This window comes from Sus scrofa, chromosome 6 (assembly GCF_054392235.1).
Source record: "Sus scrofa isolate SSC_HxYL_T2T_F1_AM1 chromosome 6, Sscrofa_HxYL_maternal_Yorkshire_Landrace_v2.0, whole genome shotgun sequence".
NCBI classification, from domain to species: Eukaryota; Metazoa; Chordata; class Mammalia; order Artiodactyla; family Suidae; genus Sus; species Sus scrofa.
Window position 1 is genome coordinate 75,878,085 of NC_139388.1, and position 16,773 is coordinate 75,894,857.

Below are 16,773 nucleotides of genomic sequence, written 5' to 3' on the forward strand. Positions count from 1 at the left end.
GATCAGAGAAAGGAATAACCGAGCTTGTTAAAACCATATTCAGAAGGATGCCAAAATATACTAGATCCCTGTATAAACAGCACGGATTGCATTAACAGGTCTCCCTGGGTGAGTGGAGAGTTTTATTCCCAACTCTCTTTGCCCACCTTATGCTCACCCCACGGTTACATAACCTTTGGAAAGGAATTTGGAAATTCTGACCCTGAACTGCTTGCTGATAGAGCCGAGCCAGAGGCTGGCAGGGGCACAATCTAATAGGCGAAACTGGAAACACAAATTCAGCCCTCTTGTCTCAGCCCAGAGACTGAGCAGGCGAGGAAAGACTCGCCCCTGTCTCTCTCCTCCCCTCCTCTGGCCTAAGTGTACGCTGACTTCACCCAACAGGCACCTGACCCTCCCAGATGAGCTGGGAGGGGCCAGGGCGCCGAGCAAGGCCATGGTAGGGGTGGAGGTGCAGGCAGCAAACAATATTTAAGATGCTGAGTGGGTAGAGCATTCAGACCGGGGAAGGAAAGCGAGGGGATACCCGATGAAGCTGCCCTTTCAGAAGCTCAAGTTTTGAGAACGGCTAAGACAGAGCAAGGAGAGAGAGAGAGAGAACAGCAAAGCGGTAAGTCCATCGAGAGCAGGAGTGTTAGGTCATAATCTGTTGCAGCTTTGCAAACCTCAGCTGGGCACATCCAGGTCCTTCCTCACTCAGGCCCACGAAAGATGCCGAAAAAGACTCTCTCGGCTATGGCCTGGCTCTGCATTTTCATCGTGGCCTTTGTCGGCCACCCAGTGTGGCCACAGAAGCCCCCTAAGCGGAAGACACCTGCAGAACTCACTGTGCCTGCCTGCTGCGAGGAGGCCAAGGAACTCAAGGCCCAAATTGCCAACCTAAGCAGCCTGCTGAGCGAGCTGAGCCAGAAGCAGGAAAGAGACTGGGTCAGTGTGGTCATGCAGGTGATGGAGCTGGAGAGCAGCTCCAAGCGCATGGAGTCGCGGCTCACGGCCGCCGAGAGCAAGTTCTCCGAGATGAACAACCAGATCGACATCATGCAGCTGCAGGCAGCGCAGACTGTCACCCAGACCTCAGCAGGTAAGGAGGACGCGTGCTCGCGCTACTCACTACCTTCCCCCTCAAAGAGCCAAGCGTCTCCCGTCTGCGACACTGCTTCTAGGTCATGTGATGGTCAGAACCATCACTGGGGCTTCTTGGACACGTGCCACCAGCTCTATTTTCTCTTTAGTGAAGGCTTAGGGAGTACTTCCTTTGATTTCCAATGTGCTGTAAATGTACCCAGGTGTCTTTCACTCCCGCAGTGTTTGGGGATATTGCAGGTATGAATTACCATCTTGGAGCACAGAGATCATGTGCTCTGCCCAAAGTCACACAGCACATCTTAGAAACAAGGTTCATGTCTTCCTGACCAGCCTACTTCCTTACCCAGAGCTGCCAGGCTGTACGCTTGGTCCCACGGAAGCAGAAGTGAACGCCAAGTTCATAACCTCTCTAGGAGCAAAGTTTCACCAAACACAGTTCTTTCGGGCGGCTGTGATTTAATGCACTGGGCATTGATGGACTTCTGTGTCTGCTCAGCAAACCTAACTCTTCCCACTGGCTCAGAATCAAGTGCACAGACACTGCCCAGAGCTGCCTGAAGAATCCCTTCGTGTTCGGAAAAGGACTGGCCCCTCAAGGTTCCTCAATGCCAATATTCTAGTTTCTCCCATGAGCGCAAAGAAAATTCTCCCCAGTGATACAGGAAATAAGGAAATGCCACGCTGAAAGCTGGATTTTTAGGCCAAAAATAAGACCCATTTACTTTTGTAAGATCCTTTTAAAAATGACTTTCAGTTTCCACTTAGCTTGGCTCAGACAGGCCAAGGTGAATTTATTGTTGAGAGAAATTTGGTTTCTGAAATTATCCGGAAATGAGTAGTTACAAGGAGCATGTCCTACAGGTAGGTAGGTCATTTCTTGCTGATAGAAAAACTTAAAAAGGAATCTTTTGGGTCATATTATAAACCAAGCCAAGAACAAAGGGCAGAGTAAGTCACTGGGAATCCTTAGCTCAAATGAAGAAAAAGTTTTAACCTGAAATTAAGCTTAAAATTTTGTTATCTAAACCAGTATGTTTTGTTACCTAAGCCAACCACTTTCTAAGCAGCACTTCCTGACCCTCTCAGTCTGGGGCTAGAAAAGTTTCTCAGGCTGTTTTCCAGACCAGGCCGTCCGGATCTGGGCTGTGCGACAAAACCAGACACGCGGGTGAGAAGAGGAATCAGACCCGGTGCTGCTCCTGCTCCTCCAAGCGGGAGTTTCCTCACCTCCCAGCGGGGAGTCTTTTGAGAGTTGAATGCAGCCTCTGCCGGGCCTCTTACTCTTCTTGCCCAGGCCATCATTCCTCTTTTTTCTGCTCTTTAGCAGGTGTGGGGTCACCTTTATACTCTGTAAGCAGGCAGCCCCTTGGAGAGGCAGTAGGTGGGCGCTCTCGTCAGGAGTGGGAAGCGGGTCACTCTGAGAGTGAAGACAAGGATCTCTATGTCCCCTGCCTAAGGTGCTCTGCCTCCAAGTCCCACAGCAGACATGTTCCCATCTGCTGAGGGCGTGCCAGCAGGCAGGAAGCACCCCTGGACAAGCGAGCCTGCTCTCTGGATCCTATCAGGAGAGGCTGTCCCTCCACAAGGCTCCGATACTGAGAACAGGGAGCTGAGATCCGCCCCAAAGCACCAGCCCCAGGGGCGGCTGAGGAAACATTAAAATCCACCCCAGAGTGCAAGCCAGCCTGCCCAAAGCTCTCATTTCCTCATCTTGATAACGGAGCCGGAGGGCCTCCAAGGGTTCCTTTGGGTGCTTGCATTGTCATTTTTCTAGTAGTTTTAGATTGGGGGGGAAAGACAAAATTATAAATCTGTTAATAAGGATCCTAGTAAGCAGTAGCCATTACCTCTGAGAAACAACAATCAAAGGAGACCCTCTGAGATACTCTGACTTGTCTGGGAATAGCGGCAGCTGTCCCAGAAGCTGACTCCAGGAAACAGGAGCATCCTTGGGTGGCCCTCACACACAGTGACGTCTCCCAAACTAGAACTACAGCAGGGTAACTTCTTTCTGAGCAAACCTGCAGCCACCTGGTCGTACTGTGGTGCTATCCAGGTGAAGCCTCGGCCCCACCTCCAGTGAAGCCAAAACACACCCTCCGGGCGCACCCCCCGCCCCCAATCCAGACACTGCCTCGTAGTGAGTGCTCCTGCGAATTTCGTGGTAGAGGTAGAGTCCCGCTTTTAAGCTTCCGACTTAGACGCAGGAGGGAGGCCGGCCGGCCACGGAGCCCCTGGGGTGGCGGCTCACCCCTGGTCCGCTCCTCTTGCAGATGCCATCTACGACTGCTCGTCCCTCTACCAGAAGAGCTACCGCATCTCCGGAGTCTATAAACTGCCTCCCGACGACTTCCTGGGCAGCCCCGAGCTGGAGGTGAGGTCACTACAGCCTGCTGCCCGTGCTACCATCTGCCCTCCTCACATCCTGGGGACAAGAGGGCCAGGCATAGCCTAAAGAGACTGAGATGCAAACACATCACATGATAGGGAGCCGGCTAAACACTCAATTTGTGGGGACAGAAACCTAGGCATGCATCTCACTCCTTCAGATCACTATCAACCAGACACGAACCTCCTAACATGGTTAGATTCTGCCAAAACCACTGCCCAACTGGCTGAAACCCCCGCCGTGTCCTACAGCAGCTTCTCCTGGGGAGGAAAAGGGAGACGACATGTAGGGAGTGGGTTAGAAGTTTCCGGATTTTTCCCTTCAAACTCCACCCCCCACTCGCTCTCACCCTCAGTGTCAATCTTTCTCAACCAACCACCAGCCTGCCCAGCTTGCCAGCACTGGGGTCGAATCCCTGCCTGGCGAGCCAGTGTGACGGTGGTAGCCCATGGCCCCCGGTTCTGCGGGACAGGGGGAAGGTGGGGAGCCACCCTCAGGCTGGTGCTGCCTGTCTTGGCGGGTCCTGAGCAGGGCACCCTCTCTGCTCCAGGTTTTCTGCGACATGGAGACCTCAGGTGGTGGCTGGACCATCATTCAGAGACGAAAGAGCGGCCTCGTCTCCTTCTACCGGGACTGGAAACAGTACAAGCAAGGCTTCGGCAGCATCCGCGGGGACTTCTGGCTAGGGAACGAGCACATCCACCGGCTCTCTAGGCGGCCTACCCGGCTACGTGTGGAGATGGAGGTGAGCGTGGGGGCTGGGGCCCGGGGACCAGACCGGGGCCACCATGCTCCGGGGGTGTCATTCCTATGCTTCTCCACCGCGGGCTGGTGTACTGGCTGCGACAGCTTTCCTGCAGGTTGCAGCACAGTTGAGAATAGGGGCCTCTTCCTAGCTTTCACAAAAGCGAGGCTGCAGGTACACAGGAAGAGGCCAGACTCAGGCCAGGGCAGAGGAGTCATCAGCTGGGCGGAAATGCCGGCGTCCCTGCCCCAGTCTGGGACACCAGGTCCTCTAGATGCGAACCTCTCTGGTAGCGGGTGGTGACCTGCACCAAAGGCCCGAAGCATCTCTATATTCTCGAGTTACTCTTAGAACATCCCAGAATGAAATACAGCAAAACACCCACCTACACCTTACAGACAAGGATGCGAAGGGGAGAGAGAGAGACTAATCCAGGCCATGTGGTGACTCGGGAGAGAAGTGTGAGCTAGGATCCTGGTTTTCCGATTCCCAGGTTAGTGGTTAAATGGGAGGTAAACAAGGCATGACGTCTTACTAGAGTCTTGGCAGCCGAAAGACGGATGGCTGCAGCTGGTGAGAGGAGCGGGCAGGACGGGAGCGAGTGAGCCCCCCTGCAGTTTTCCTAAGGCTCTGCCTCCCTGGACAGGACTGGGAGGGCACCAAGCGCCACGCTGAGTACAGCCGCTTCGCTTTGGGCAATGAACTCAACAGCTACCGCCTCTTCCTGGGCAACTACAGCGGCAGCGTGGGGAACGACGCCCTCAGCTATCACAACAACACGGCCTTCAGCACCAAGGACAAGGACAACGACAATTGCTTAGACAAGTGTGCCCAGCTCCGCAAAGGTGAGGTCGGGGGTGGGGAGGCGGGCATTCGGGTACCAGGCCACCAGCCCAGCAGAGGCCAAAGAGAGAATTTAGGACCGCGCAGCTGGGGGCCTGGCTTTGGTATTCCTTTTGGATACTGGCTCACGGGGCTCCGGTTCTGTTAAAATCACAAATGCCCGCTGCCTGGTGTGTGAGCTCTTCCGAGGACACACTAGCACTGATCTGGTTCCCGCCCAGGTGGATACTGGTACAACTGCTGCACGGACTCCAACCTCAATGGCGTGTACTACCTCCTCGGGGAGCACAACAAGCACCTGGATGGCATCACCTGGTACGGCTGGCACGGGTCCAGCTACTCCCTCAAACGTGTGGAGATGAAAATCCGCCCAGAAGACTTCCGGCCGTAAAAAGAGGTCTGCTGTGGGGCAGAGGAGAGACGGAGACAAACAGAGGCTGGGAAAGGGCGGAGGAGAGGATGGGAGTTCCAGGGGTGGCAGGGGGTGGCGGGGGTGTGTGGGGGAGTGGGGTGGAACACAGCCTCGCATCTCCAAAGCAGAGTCAGTCTCTCAGGAGAACCAAAAAAATTATATACCAAGGGTGTTACAGTAAATGGGATGCAGTATTTAAGCACAGTGGGTCCAGACACATACGTCTCATGGGGCTGTCGGGGGTGGGGGGGGCGCTCCCTGCCAGGGAGCCCTGACAAAGCAGCAGCTCCTCTTTCCCCCATGTTTTTCCATGAAAGAAAAATAATTCTTTCACAGAGTTCATTTTATCTACTTCCTCTAAGGCCTAAGTTATGTGAGGACAGAAAATAAATCCCTTTGCTAAAAAGAACCATACTGTTTTGGTGCTTCGGGGTGTCAGACAGGAGTGAAGAAGGCAGTGGAAGAGAGAGGTTGCAAGTTTTAAATCCAACGAAATCACCTTCAGTCTACACACTTTTTTTTTTTAAAAGACAAAACCTGTTCTGCTGGAGGTGAGTGGACTGAGGTGGAATTGGCTGGAGGAACCCCAGGGCACCAGGCCTTTCACTGGCTCTGGGCACCTCCCTGCTAGGCCTCCCTCACGGCGCAACACTGATGAGGAGGCGGGAAGTGGGCCTAGCGGTGGCAGGAGCTCCAACGGGAGGTGAAGATAAGTCCCCTGTGGACGCCTGCACAAAACTGCCTTAAAATAGTCACAGCCAATAACAGATATATCTATTTTTATTTACTTCGCAAGGAAAGAGCTCAAAGAACTTCAAAGTGGCTAAAACAAGAAGGTAAATGGTACACAGCTAATAAGTAATTCATGCTGTATATATAAACATTTTGCTCTGTAAAAATAAAATACCGTAGTTTGTTTTAAACATTAAAATTTTTTTCTTCTTTCTACAATAAATCCTTTTAAATCTGCTCCTTTTAAAATTACTACTATTACCACTGAGAGCATGGGGAAAAGTTTTAAGTGAAAAATCAGAGAGGAAGTAGTGGGAAGGAGACTCTGAGTATGTCGCAGTCTTCAGGGAAACCAAGGGAGGAGCAGGAAGCCCATGATGACAGGGACAAAGGGGCCAGTGGCAGCCCCTGGAAGAGGCCAGACTCTGGCCTGTCCACCCGACCCCCACGGAGGCCCCTGTCGCCACTTGGCTTCCAAATTCTTTGCAAACCAACACGCCGACCTTCTACTTGAGCAAACTAACTTGCAGACAGAGGCACACCGGCTCGAGTTCTAACAGCTGTCAAATGATGCTGACCTTTAGGAAATGACTTTTTCTTGCCAAAAGGAACCATCCCCTGAACCAGTCAGTGTCAGGTAAGCATCCGTCTCTAACTCCCGGTTTTCTAGGACACCTACAGCTCTCTGATTGTTGGGAACCATTTAACTGTAGAAACAAGACCCTCAGGATTTTCAAAGAAATAAAGTGAGCAGAAAGCAGGGCCTCCCATGGGACAGGCAGGCAGAGAGAAAGGTCCAACGGCAGGCGGGGGTCTGAGGCACTCAGCAGCAGGCACAGTGCTGCCTGGAGAGATGACGACAAGATCAGGGTTAGAAGGAGATGAAGAGGAGAAGGAGGAGCGTGGACACCTCGGGCAGAAGCAGCTGCTAATTCTCTTGCAGCAACCACACACCCACGACTAATAACCTGAGGCTCTAAGCACCAAAAGCTAAAATAAACAAGGCGAACTACCTCAAACTATAAGGAAACAATACATTGAAAAGACAATCTAGGGCGTTCCCTCTGTGGCCCAGCAGTGACAAACCGGACTAGTATCCATGAGGATGAGGGTTCGAACAACGGCCTCACCCAGTGGGTTAAGGATCTGGCATTGCCATGAGCTATGGCCCAGATCTGGTGTGGCTGTGGCTGTGGTGCAGGCCGGCAGCTGCAGTTCTGATTCGACCCCTAGCCCGGGGACCTCCATATGCTGCAGGTGCGGCCCTAAAAAGACAAAAAAGAAAAGACAAGACAATCTACAGAACAGGAGAAAAGGATTAACATCCAAAATATATAAAGACCTTATAACAAAATAGCAAATAATTCCATTTAAAAGTAGTCAAGGGACCTAAATAGCTAGTTTTCCAATGAAAACATCCAAATAATCAACGGGCACATGAACAGGTGCTTAACCTCACTAATCAAGAAATGCAAACCAAAACCACGAGGAGACACCACCTCCCTCCTGAATGGCAATTATCGGAAAGACAAAAGGTAGTAAGTACGGGCAGCGAAGAGGAGACAGGGGAACCCAGTAAACCCCGGCGGCAGTTTTTATCTCTAATTCTGCAGACACAGCAATGAGAAAAGCGTCTTAAAATGGGACTGCGCGTCAGGGCTGGGCAGTGCAAGCGTTCAGTTGACAGGCCGTCTCTTCTGCTCGGTAGAGGGAGAAAAGCAGGTGCCTTGGACAGAATGTGTGTCTCCTGGCCCCTCCCTCCGAGTCCCCAGGTTGAAACCTAAGCCTCAAGGTGGTGGTGTTTGGAGGTGGAGCCTCTGGGAGGTGATGAGGCCATGAGGGTGGAGCCCTGATTCGGGCCTTTATAAAAGAGTCTTCAAAGAACCTGTTCTCTGCTTTCTACCACGTGGACACACAGAGAAGCTGGCAATCTCTAACCCAGAAGCCACCCATGCAGGCAACCTGATCTTAGACTTTCCAGCTTCCAGCTTCTTCTCCTAGCTGTGAGAAATAAATGCTTGTTCTTCAAGCTACCCACTCTATGGGCATTTTTTACAGCGTCCTGAAAGAACGCGGCAGGCTACAAGACCTTATTCTAAGGCGAATGAACCAAGTAAAAGTTCTGTGTGTGTGTGTGTGTGTGTGTGTGTGTGTGTGTGTGTGTAAAATGCAGGGACATGTTGTTAGGGGATTACATGTGAATTTAATTCATCCTAGAGCAGGTAAATAAAAATGTCAATAGGCGGGAAGACAGACTGATTCAGCAGCAAGAGAACAGTGTGGTCAGCACAGCACAGCTTTTTACAACAAAAATAAAAACCAAGAATCAACTGTGCAAAGAAATTTCTGTGTACGGTTAACCTGATTCTTTCAAAAAGAATTTAAGGCAGTTGACTCAAAAGTATATACTAAATTTGTAAAAAGTGGACAAACGTTAAGAGAAAATAGGAGTAGAAAAAAAGGAAATAAAATTGGAGAAGAGAGGAGGGCAATAGACAAAACAGGTAAGATGTCTGTAATTTGTTACAGACGGGCCAGGAACGAGCTGTGAGCTCTCCATTAGCCACTGTGAGGAAGGGAACCCAATCTTTTACTAAACAGTAATGACCTCAAGACCAGACCAAAGTAGTGGCCCAGGGACTGGCCATGCAAGGAGTGCCCACAAGGCTTACCCAGAGGACTGGGGCATCGCAAAGAGCAGCTTCTGTAGTAAACAGCTTTGCCTAAGGCTGTTTCTTAAAAGTTTCTGCAGTGAAAATGATGGCAGAACATGGCAGTGGTGCTTAGAAAAAGTAGTTTTACAGAATAAGCTGGAAAAGCTACAAAGAGAAAAAAAGAAGATGGGTGTTGGGAAGACGCCGGAAACCAACTGAAGGGAGGCAAAACTGCAAGCCTCGCTGAATCAGAGCAGGAACCAACCAGGGTCAAGAAGGCCCTGGATTTACCTGGGACCACAGGTTCTGTCTGTTTCTTTTCCTAAAGCCAAGATCAATCTGCGGGACATTCTGAGGACTTATCCTCAATTAGACTGGCTTTAAAAAGTTAAACGACCTTCTTGAACACTTTTCCAGGCCTCTGACTATAACTTTCTACTACAAATCTGCATAAACGTTAACATTTTTAAGATTGTCTCAAATATGGGGAAAAATCTGGGGTGGGACGAGGGAGATTTCAAAGAGGTATCAAACAGAAAAAGGTTAGCAAGGAAATTAATGGACAAAAACTAGTTATTTGATGCTGAGGTTATAATAGTCAGTTCCTGAGTCTTCTATTAGTTAAGAAGCAAGGATGCATTACCCAAGCCAGAGGTGGGAGGAAGACATGGAGGTTTTCACGTCTGCAGTGCCTAATTTGACACAGAAGCCTTCCCCATAGAATGGCATGTTCCTTTGCAGTATTTTCAAAGTCAATATTCTCTCAAAGTCCAGTTTATTTGGGCAAAAACATGACTCTACTTCTATCTCTCTGATCATGCCTTAAAGTATTTAAAGGAACGCTCTTTAGCATCTACTCAAAAGCAGAGCTGGCAGAGAGCTTGGCTATTTAACCGTCTTTTCAAATGAAGGAAGCGTCGCACGTTGCAGGCTGTTTCGGCCACAGAGGAGGCACACATTAGGTGGGTGATTGTTCCTAAACCATCTGTAGTGAAACAATCAACCATGCTAGATAATTAGATCCCGGAGTTAATATTCTCTGATAATCATCAGGGGAAGTGAACAGTTCTCTAGAAGCTGTGGACCTAACATTTAAGGTTGGCTGTAATTTCATAAGAGCAAAAAATGGCTTAAACAACCTATCTTTCCATACCCAGAAGACATAAAACTATCTCAGGAGAGACACACGCCAATCAAAGACACACGCTCTGCCTTTTACATTCCTAGAGCTCCGAAGAGGAGACAGAAACCGGTCCCTGCTCCTGAGCCAGAGGGCCTAGCTAATAACGCAGACATAAAATCTACCTTTCCAAGGCAGCTCTGGCCACAGAACTGCTTCCAGGCTGATTTCACTGGCACCAGTGAAAACAACAGGAGCGCAGGTGCCACGGGTCAAGAGTAATGACAAAGACGGCTAGAATGCGGGGAGAGCCATCTGCCACCGCATCTTATTTAAACGTGCTGGCCGGATCTGATGGCAGATTTCAGAGCGGACGTCTCCAAGTGACCCCAGGGAACTGGCAGCAGAGGGAGGAGAGAGGTCATTTTAGATGCAGGCAGCAATTTAAAAGCCTACCTGATGAGAGACTCCAGGATGGCGGGGGTGGGGCCCTTCTGGAACTCCAGTTCTTTGTAGTGCAGCGCCTTGGCGTATGCTCGACACTTGGCGGCCCTCTCGCCCAGCAGAACAATGCCATTGTCATCTCTCAACGGCAGGGGGCCCTGGAGGAGAGCAGAACCCTCGCGTGGGGAAACGGCGGACGGGGCACAGGCCAGAGCAGTGGGGCGGGCACTTCGCCCCTCTCCTCCCGCCCGCCCGCCAGTTCCCAGTCAGGCTCCATCTGGACCACCGGCCAAGTCTCACCTTGTCACTGTGTTCCATGAATTCGGCCAAGTTTAAGAGCGTTTGTGTGACTTCAGCGATGTCCTGGGAGGTGAGGGCCAGCTCAATGCTTCTGATGAGCTCATCCTGCTGGTCTTCGTTCAGCTCAGACCAGCAGGACACAAAGGCCGCGTTGAAGAGATCCCTGAGGGCGGAGAAGAGTGAGGAGAAACGCTGGGAAGGGCTCTCCCGCCTCTGCCGGAGGCCAGGAAGCACGCCCACCAAGCTACTCCAGGCATCACTGATTCCAGCTACACAGGCCAAGGCTGGCCGACGGAACTTGCTGGAAACGGTCTCTATCTGCCCTGTTCGCTGGTCATTGAGCACTTGGACTGCGATGTGTGACCAAGGAACTGAATTTTAAGTTTTAGTTAATTTTATTTATTTATTTTTTTTTGTCTTTTTGCCGTTTCTAGGGCCGCACCCGCGGCACATGGAGGTTTCCCAGGCTAGGGGGTCTAATCGGAGCTGTAGCCACCGGTCTACACCACAGCCACAGCAACGCAGGATCTGAGCCGTGTCTGCGACCTACACCACCACTCACGGCAACGCCGGATCCTTAACCCACTGAGGCCAGGGACTGAACCCGTGACCTCATGGTTCCTACTCAGATTCATTAACCACTGAGCCACGTCGGGAACTCCACGTGTTAGTTAATTTTAATGACCTTAAAACGAGCAGAGGTGGCTCGGCACTGCTGCATTTCACAGTGCGGGTACAGGCAAGCGGGAGGGCGAGGGAAGAGGAGACAGAGGCCAGGAGAAAGTAACCTGTCTCTTCAGTGTCTGCGCCATTTCTCTTCATCGGAAGGGATGAACAGAAAGGGACTTCTAATGTGGAGGGAGACAGAACGGATTCAGAAAACAATAACCTTCAAACGATTCTGGGGATGTTTCTCCTCATGCAATGTCCGAAGCCTGAAGGTCAGAAGTGGCAAAAGCAGCCTCTGCTATTGCTTTTAAGACAGAAGCAGAACCTTAATGGTCACAAACAAAATGACAACAGAACTTAAGAAACTGGAAGCATTAGAAAATAGAATCCAAATCCATGAGTTTTAAAAGATTCTCTAAGCCAAACCACCAGCGGCTGGGGCCTTGAGAAAGCCTGGGAGCAGAGGTGCCATTTCTAGGGTCACTACAACTGTTGAAAATCACTACAGCATCACTTGGGTGGACAGATGCGCTACTCCCGACCCCTGAACTTGAACCCTACCCTCTCCTTCCCGGAGAATGTGTGGAGAGGGGAGCTGGAAACCACAGGACGTGCCTGTATGCTCTCTGGGCTTCAGCATTTGATGCATATACACCTCCTCAGCATTACAGACATTAAAAGGTTAAGTCAGATCAATATATGTGTGATTTTGGAATCTGATGGAAAAAAAACAAAATTGGAAATTCGAAGGATAAATAAAGACCGAAAGAAGTCTTGTGTAAATAAAGAAGGAAGTTTTCCGGTCCAGATCAAAGGCTACACTGGATCCCAAATGAACACGTCTGGCACTAAGGGGACAGACGCGTATGTGTGTATCCACCACAGGCCTCTTTGGGACAACGGTGTGCTCAAAAGTGACCTGGAGCAGAGAAGAAACACATCGATCACAGCGGCTGAGCACGGGGTGTGCACACTATGGAAACCCAGAAGAGGGTTTGATTTTGAAAGCATTAAAAAATACCTGAAAGAGGAGCTCCCGTCGTGGCGCAGTGGTTAACGAATCCGACTAGGAACCATGAGGTTGCGGGTTCGGTCCCTGCCCTTGCTCAGTGGGTTAAGGATCCGGCGTTGCTGTGAGCTGTCTGTGGTGTAGATTGCAGATGCGGCTCAGATCCCACGTTGCTGTGGCTGTGGTGTAGGCCGGCGGCTATAGCTCCAATTGGACCCCTAGCCTGGGAGCCTCCATATGCCGAGGGAGCAGCCCCAGAAATGGCAAAAAGACAGGAAAAAAAAAAAAAAAACTGAAAGAAATTAGATGAACCAAATCATGGCATCCAAGCCACAGTCTTCAAAGAGCAAACAAGTCGTGCTGAAGAGAGGGAAATGGAATACTTTGCTTTTTTGCTTCTCGTTAATGAAAAGGATCATTAATCAAATCACCATATAATGTCTCATCATAAAGACTGTCCACTGTACAAAAATTTAGAAAATACAGCAAAGAATAAGGAAATAATCTCTCCTTAAAATCCTCCTTCTTAGAGATAATCATGATTATATTACTTTCTAATTTTTTTTCTATATACGTATATTTTTAATAGTTGAATCACACGTTCACACCCTTTTGTATTTCATTTCATTCATTACATTCTACCATAAATCTTTTAGATGCATTAAAACTTAATAAGAAAGTTTTTTTTATCAAATTTTTTACTAAAAAAAAATTTTTTTTTTTTGCTACACCCAAGGCATGTGGAAGTTCCCGGGCCAGGGATCAAATCAGAGCTGTAGCCACCAGCCTACACCACAGTCACAGCTAAACCAAATTCTTAACCGCTATTTAAGATTCACTGTCTAAGACATAGAGAAGAGACCTGTGGTTGCCAAGAGGGAGCGGGGAAGGAATGGGATGGACGGGGAGTTCGGGGTTCGTAGACGCAAACTATGACATTTAAAATGGATAAGCAATGAGGTCCTTCTGTCCAGCACAGGGAACTCTATCCAGGCCGTGATAGGAGGTAACCTAGGGAAGGGCATGTATGTATGTATATGACTGGGTCACTCTGCTACACAGCAGGAATTGGCACAACCTTCTAAATCCACTGCACTTAAATTTTTTCAAAGAAAACATTCACTGTTTAAGGTTTACAGTATTTTTTATGGCATGAGTTCCATTTTCCAAAGACGGCTGCAGCACTATCTCCTGTTCTATCTGCTCTTCCAGGGTCTTTCTACTCTCCCATAAAAAGGTGGCATCCATGCCTCCCCTTAAACCCAAGTGGGCCTTTGTGACTGCCTTCAAGAACACAGTGGTGCAGAAGTGACACTGTGACCTCCGAGACTGGGTCATACAAGCACCATGCACTTCTGCCTCCCTCCCCTGGGGACACTGGCTCTTGAAACCCAGCCAGGACTCTGTGAGGAAGCCCGAGCAACCCTCAGAGCAATCGGGCAGAGGGGCCGAGGCCCTGCCCGGGCTGAGTTCCAGCCGACCGTCAGCCCCACTCGCTGGACACATGGATTGCACCATCTTCCAAGTGGGTCCTCTAGTCCGGGGACAAACACCCCTGGGGACTATGTGGAGCAGAGACGAGTTGGTCCCACAAGTCCTGCCCAAGCTGCAGCTGCATGAGCCAGATAAATAATTTCAGACCACTGCTGTCTCAGACCACTGGCCCTGGGGTACTTGCCACAGAGCAATAAATAGTCGGGGCATCCTTATTGCTGGAAACAGCTTATATTAAACTGTTACACAGCTGTTTTCAGAGTTAAAATGACTTTGTAATTAAACTTTTGGACCTAAGTCTACAAAGGTAAGGTTCACTAGCGAGGTTAAGATGCATGCTTTTTCTATGCTAGGAGCCTGTCCCATTTGCCTTTTTATCTTTTCCCCCAGAGCTTAAAATTAAAACCACCCTTTCACCATCACTGCTAATAAGAATGAACTTTTCTCTATCACGTTTTCTGTGTGATCCCATGTGCAGCCTGGGAGGGGGGAGCCCTGACGCGGCGTACCTGGCCATCGGGTTGTAGGCCTGAGCCAGGGCCCAGCACGAGCGCAGGGATGGGGACGAGGAGTCCTTCAGCAGCTCCAGGCTCAGCCGCCTCAGCCATTCCAACCAGTCATCTTTGGAGACCCTTCTGGCAGCTCCCCAGGCCTGTAATGCCACAGGCGACAATATAAAACCATCAGCTCTAAGGGTCTAATGATTATTCTACTTCTTTGATTTACACAATTATACCTCTCATGATAAAATTCCCTGAGTACAAATATCAAAGAGTAATATTTAATTAAAACCATAAAGCAAAAGCAGCAACCTCTGGAATATTCCACCATAGAGAGAAACCCGGTTTTCGCCCTCACTTGTGCTGGACTCTATCTGCAGAGCGGAGGGCTCTAGAGAGCCAGAGTGGGTGGGGACTGTCACCCTCAGAATGCAGCCAACAAGGCAGACTGCGAAGGGCCCTGGGCCCTCGGACCCTGGCTCGTCTCACAGAGGAGTCACGGGGGTGGGGGTGGGGGACACACGCTCAGGTTCACACCACGAGCAGTCATGTGACCATCAGATGAGAAAGAGCCCAGAGCACACGACACTAAGGTGGAAGAGACACTGGAGGTCAACAGACTGAATTTTACTCGTTAGTTAATCCCTCCCAACTCTCCTCAAACCCTGAGCTCTCCAGGCTTCAAGAGCTACTGGCAGGGGCAGCTGAGGGAGGGGGAGGAGGGGAGGACTCGGGCTCTGGAGCCGGGCAGGGCAGTGCAGGGCAGCGGCCTCACGCTGTGGAGCTCAGTGGCTTGAGCTCCAGTCCCAGGTGTGTAGCTTCTCGGGGTCTGATCTTGGGCAAGGTGCTTAGCTTCTCTGTACCTCAGTTTCCTCATCTGCCAAGTGTGGAAAGAGTTCCCCCCTCCTAGGGTGTTTTAAGGGTTAACTAGGCTGACATGTATAACAGCTCTGTAACAGTGCTCTAGGGGTGAGTGCCATTTACTCCGAAGTAAGAAACCTGGCTGGGAGTTGCCACTGTAGCTCAGCGGAAACGAATCTGACTCGGATCCATGAGGATGCAGGTTCGATCCCTGGCCTCGCTCAGTGGGTTGAGGATCCGGCATTGCTGTGGCGTGGTGTAGGCCGGCAGCTACAGCTCTGATTCAACCCCTACCCTGGGAACCTCCATATGCTGTGGATGCGGCCCTAAAAAAAACAAGAAAGAAAGTAACCTGGCTGGAAGCTCGGCTCTGCCTGTCAGCTGCAGCAGCGCTCTAGGCAAATTACTTATATGCTTCACCTGAGCCTCAGTCTTCCTTCTTTATGGGTAAAGCACCCAAAGGGCCTTGAAGGACAAGATGAGCAAAAAAATGGCTGCTCTTATTATCAAAATGACATCTCTTTGCATTGGCCTAGCCCCAACTACTAAATCCCCACCTTAAAACAGACCCTTAAAAGATTCTTCTGGTAGAACAATGTTTGATCCTCCCTTGACCAGGGAAAACACCTAAGTCAGAGCAGCAGTTCTCAAGTGAGGAGGTCCAGGGAGTGGGAGAGCCTCCAGGCGCCTGACCGCCTGACCACCACCAAGGCAGGCCGTCACCTCCCTGGGAGATCGGAGGTGGGCTGTAGCTTCTGAGGAATCGCCAGTGAGTCACATTCCATCAACGACCACTATGTCAAAAACTGAAGCAGAGATACTGTAAGAGACAAACTAAAGAATTACACGAAGGACTCTCACTAACCCTACAAGGAGAACCCCTGAACGAGAAAGAAGCGTGAGTGACACTAGATACCAAAGTCTCAGGCCTTGTTCTGTGAGACGAAACGGGACACCAGCCCCTCTGATCACAGACTTTTGGTTTCCTCCTACACAGCAGGTCTCTGGATAGCGGCAACATAGCACAGGCATTTAAAAGCCGGACACACACAAGCAAGTATTTCTAAAGTCTTCTGACCGCTGATGACACCTGCTTGGGGAAGGCGAAGGCAATTCAGCACAGCGGTTAAGAGACTGGTCCCTGGGGCCATACCTGGCTCGTATCCTGGCTCCAGCATTTACCAGTTGACAATGGGCAAATCACTCAAACGTTCAGTGCCTCAGTGTCCACATCCACGAAATGGGGACGGTGAGGACAGCACCTAACGCTCAGGGCTACTGAGAAGAGTAAATGGGGCAACACGGGCGAAGCGCTCACAATGGCGCCTGACGCACAGGAGCCCTCAACGAACGGAGGTGGTGGCGACTGCTGCCATTAGCGCCATTACCATCTGGTAAGTGGTAGCAAATCGGTCTTCAAAATATTTTAGCTTGACCCACAACTGCAATCTATCAAACAAGCTACATCCCTCACAGAGGCCTTTCCCCCTCTGCTCTGTCATTAAAACCCACTCA

At 50.3% G+C, this 16,773-nt stretch overlaps 2 protein-coding genes across 5 annotated transcripts in view; one reads left to right on the forward strand and one right to left on the reverse strand.

Annotated features, from left to right (window-relative positions):
- MTOR (mechanistic target of rapamycin kinase) overlaps positions 1-16,773 on the reverse strand; it is a 125,771-nt gene that overhangs the window by 63,101 nt on the left and 45,897 nt on the right. For all 3 annotated transcript variants that reach the window (XR_014807050.1, XM_084962776.1, XM_003127584.7), the window contains exons 26-28: positions 14,407-14,549; positions 10,726-10,888; positions 10,438-10,583 (exon numbers count right to left, since the gene is read on the reverse strand). Coding sequence is in view for 2 of the 3 variants with exons in the window: in XM_084962776.1 (XP_084818902.1) it covers positions 10,438-10,583; positions 10,726-10,888; positions 14,407-14,549 (452 nt within the window). In the remaining variant the exon portion in view is untranslated. The remainder of the gene's footprint in view (positions 1-10,437; positions 10,584-10,725; positions 10,889-14,406; positions 14,550-16,773) is intronic.
- Positions 437-6,444, forward strand: ANGPTL7 (angiopoietin like 7). Of its 2 annotated transcripts, XM_084958117.1 has the most exons (7): positions 437-610; positions 701-1,081; positions 3,360-3,460; positions 4,026-4,220; positions 4,867-5,065; positions 5,285-5,460; positions 6,006-6,444. In XM_084958117.1, the coding sequence occupies exons 2-6, from the start codon at positions 712-714 to the stop codon at positions 5,452-5,454; spliced, it is 1,035 nt and encodes a 344-aa protein (XP_084814243.1). In that variant the 5' UTR covers positions 437-610; positions 701-711; the 3' UTR covers positions 5,455-5,460; positions 6,006-6,444.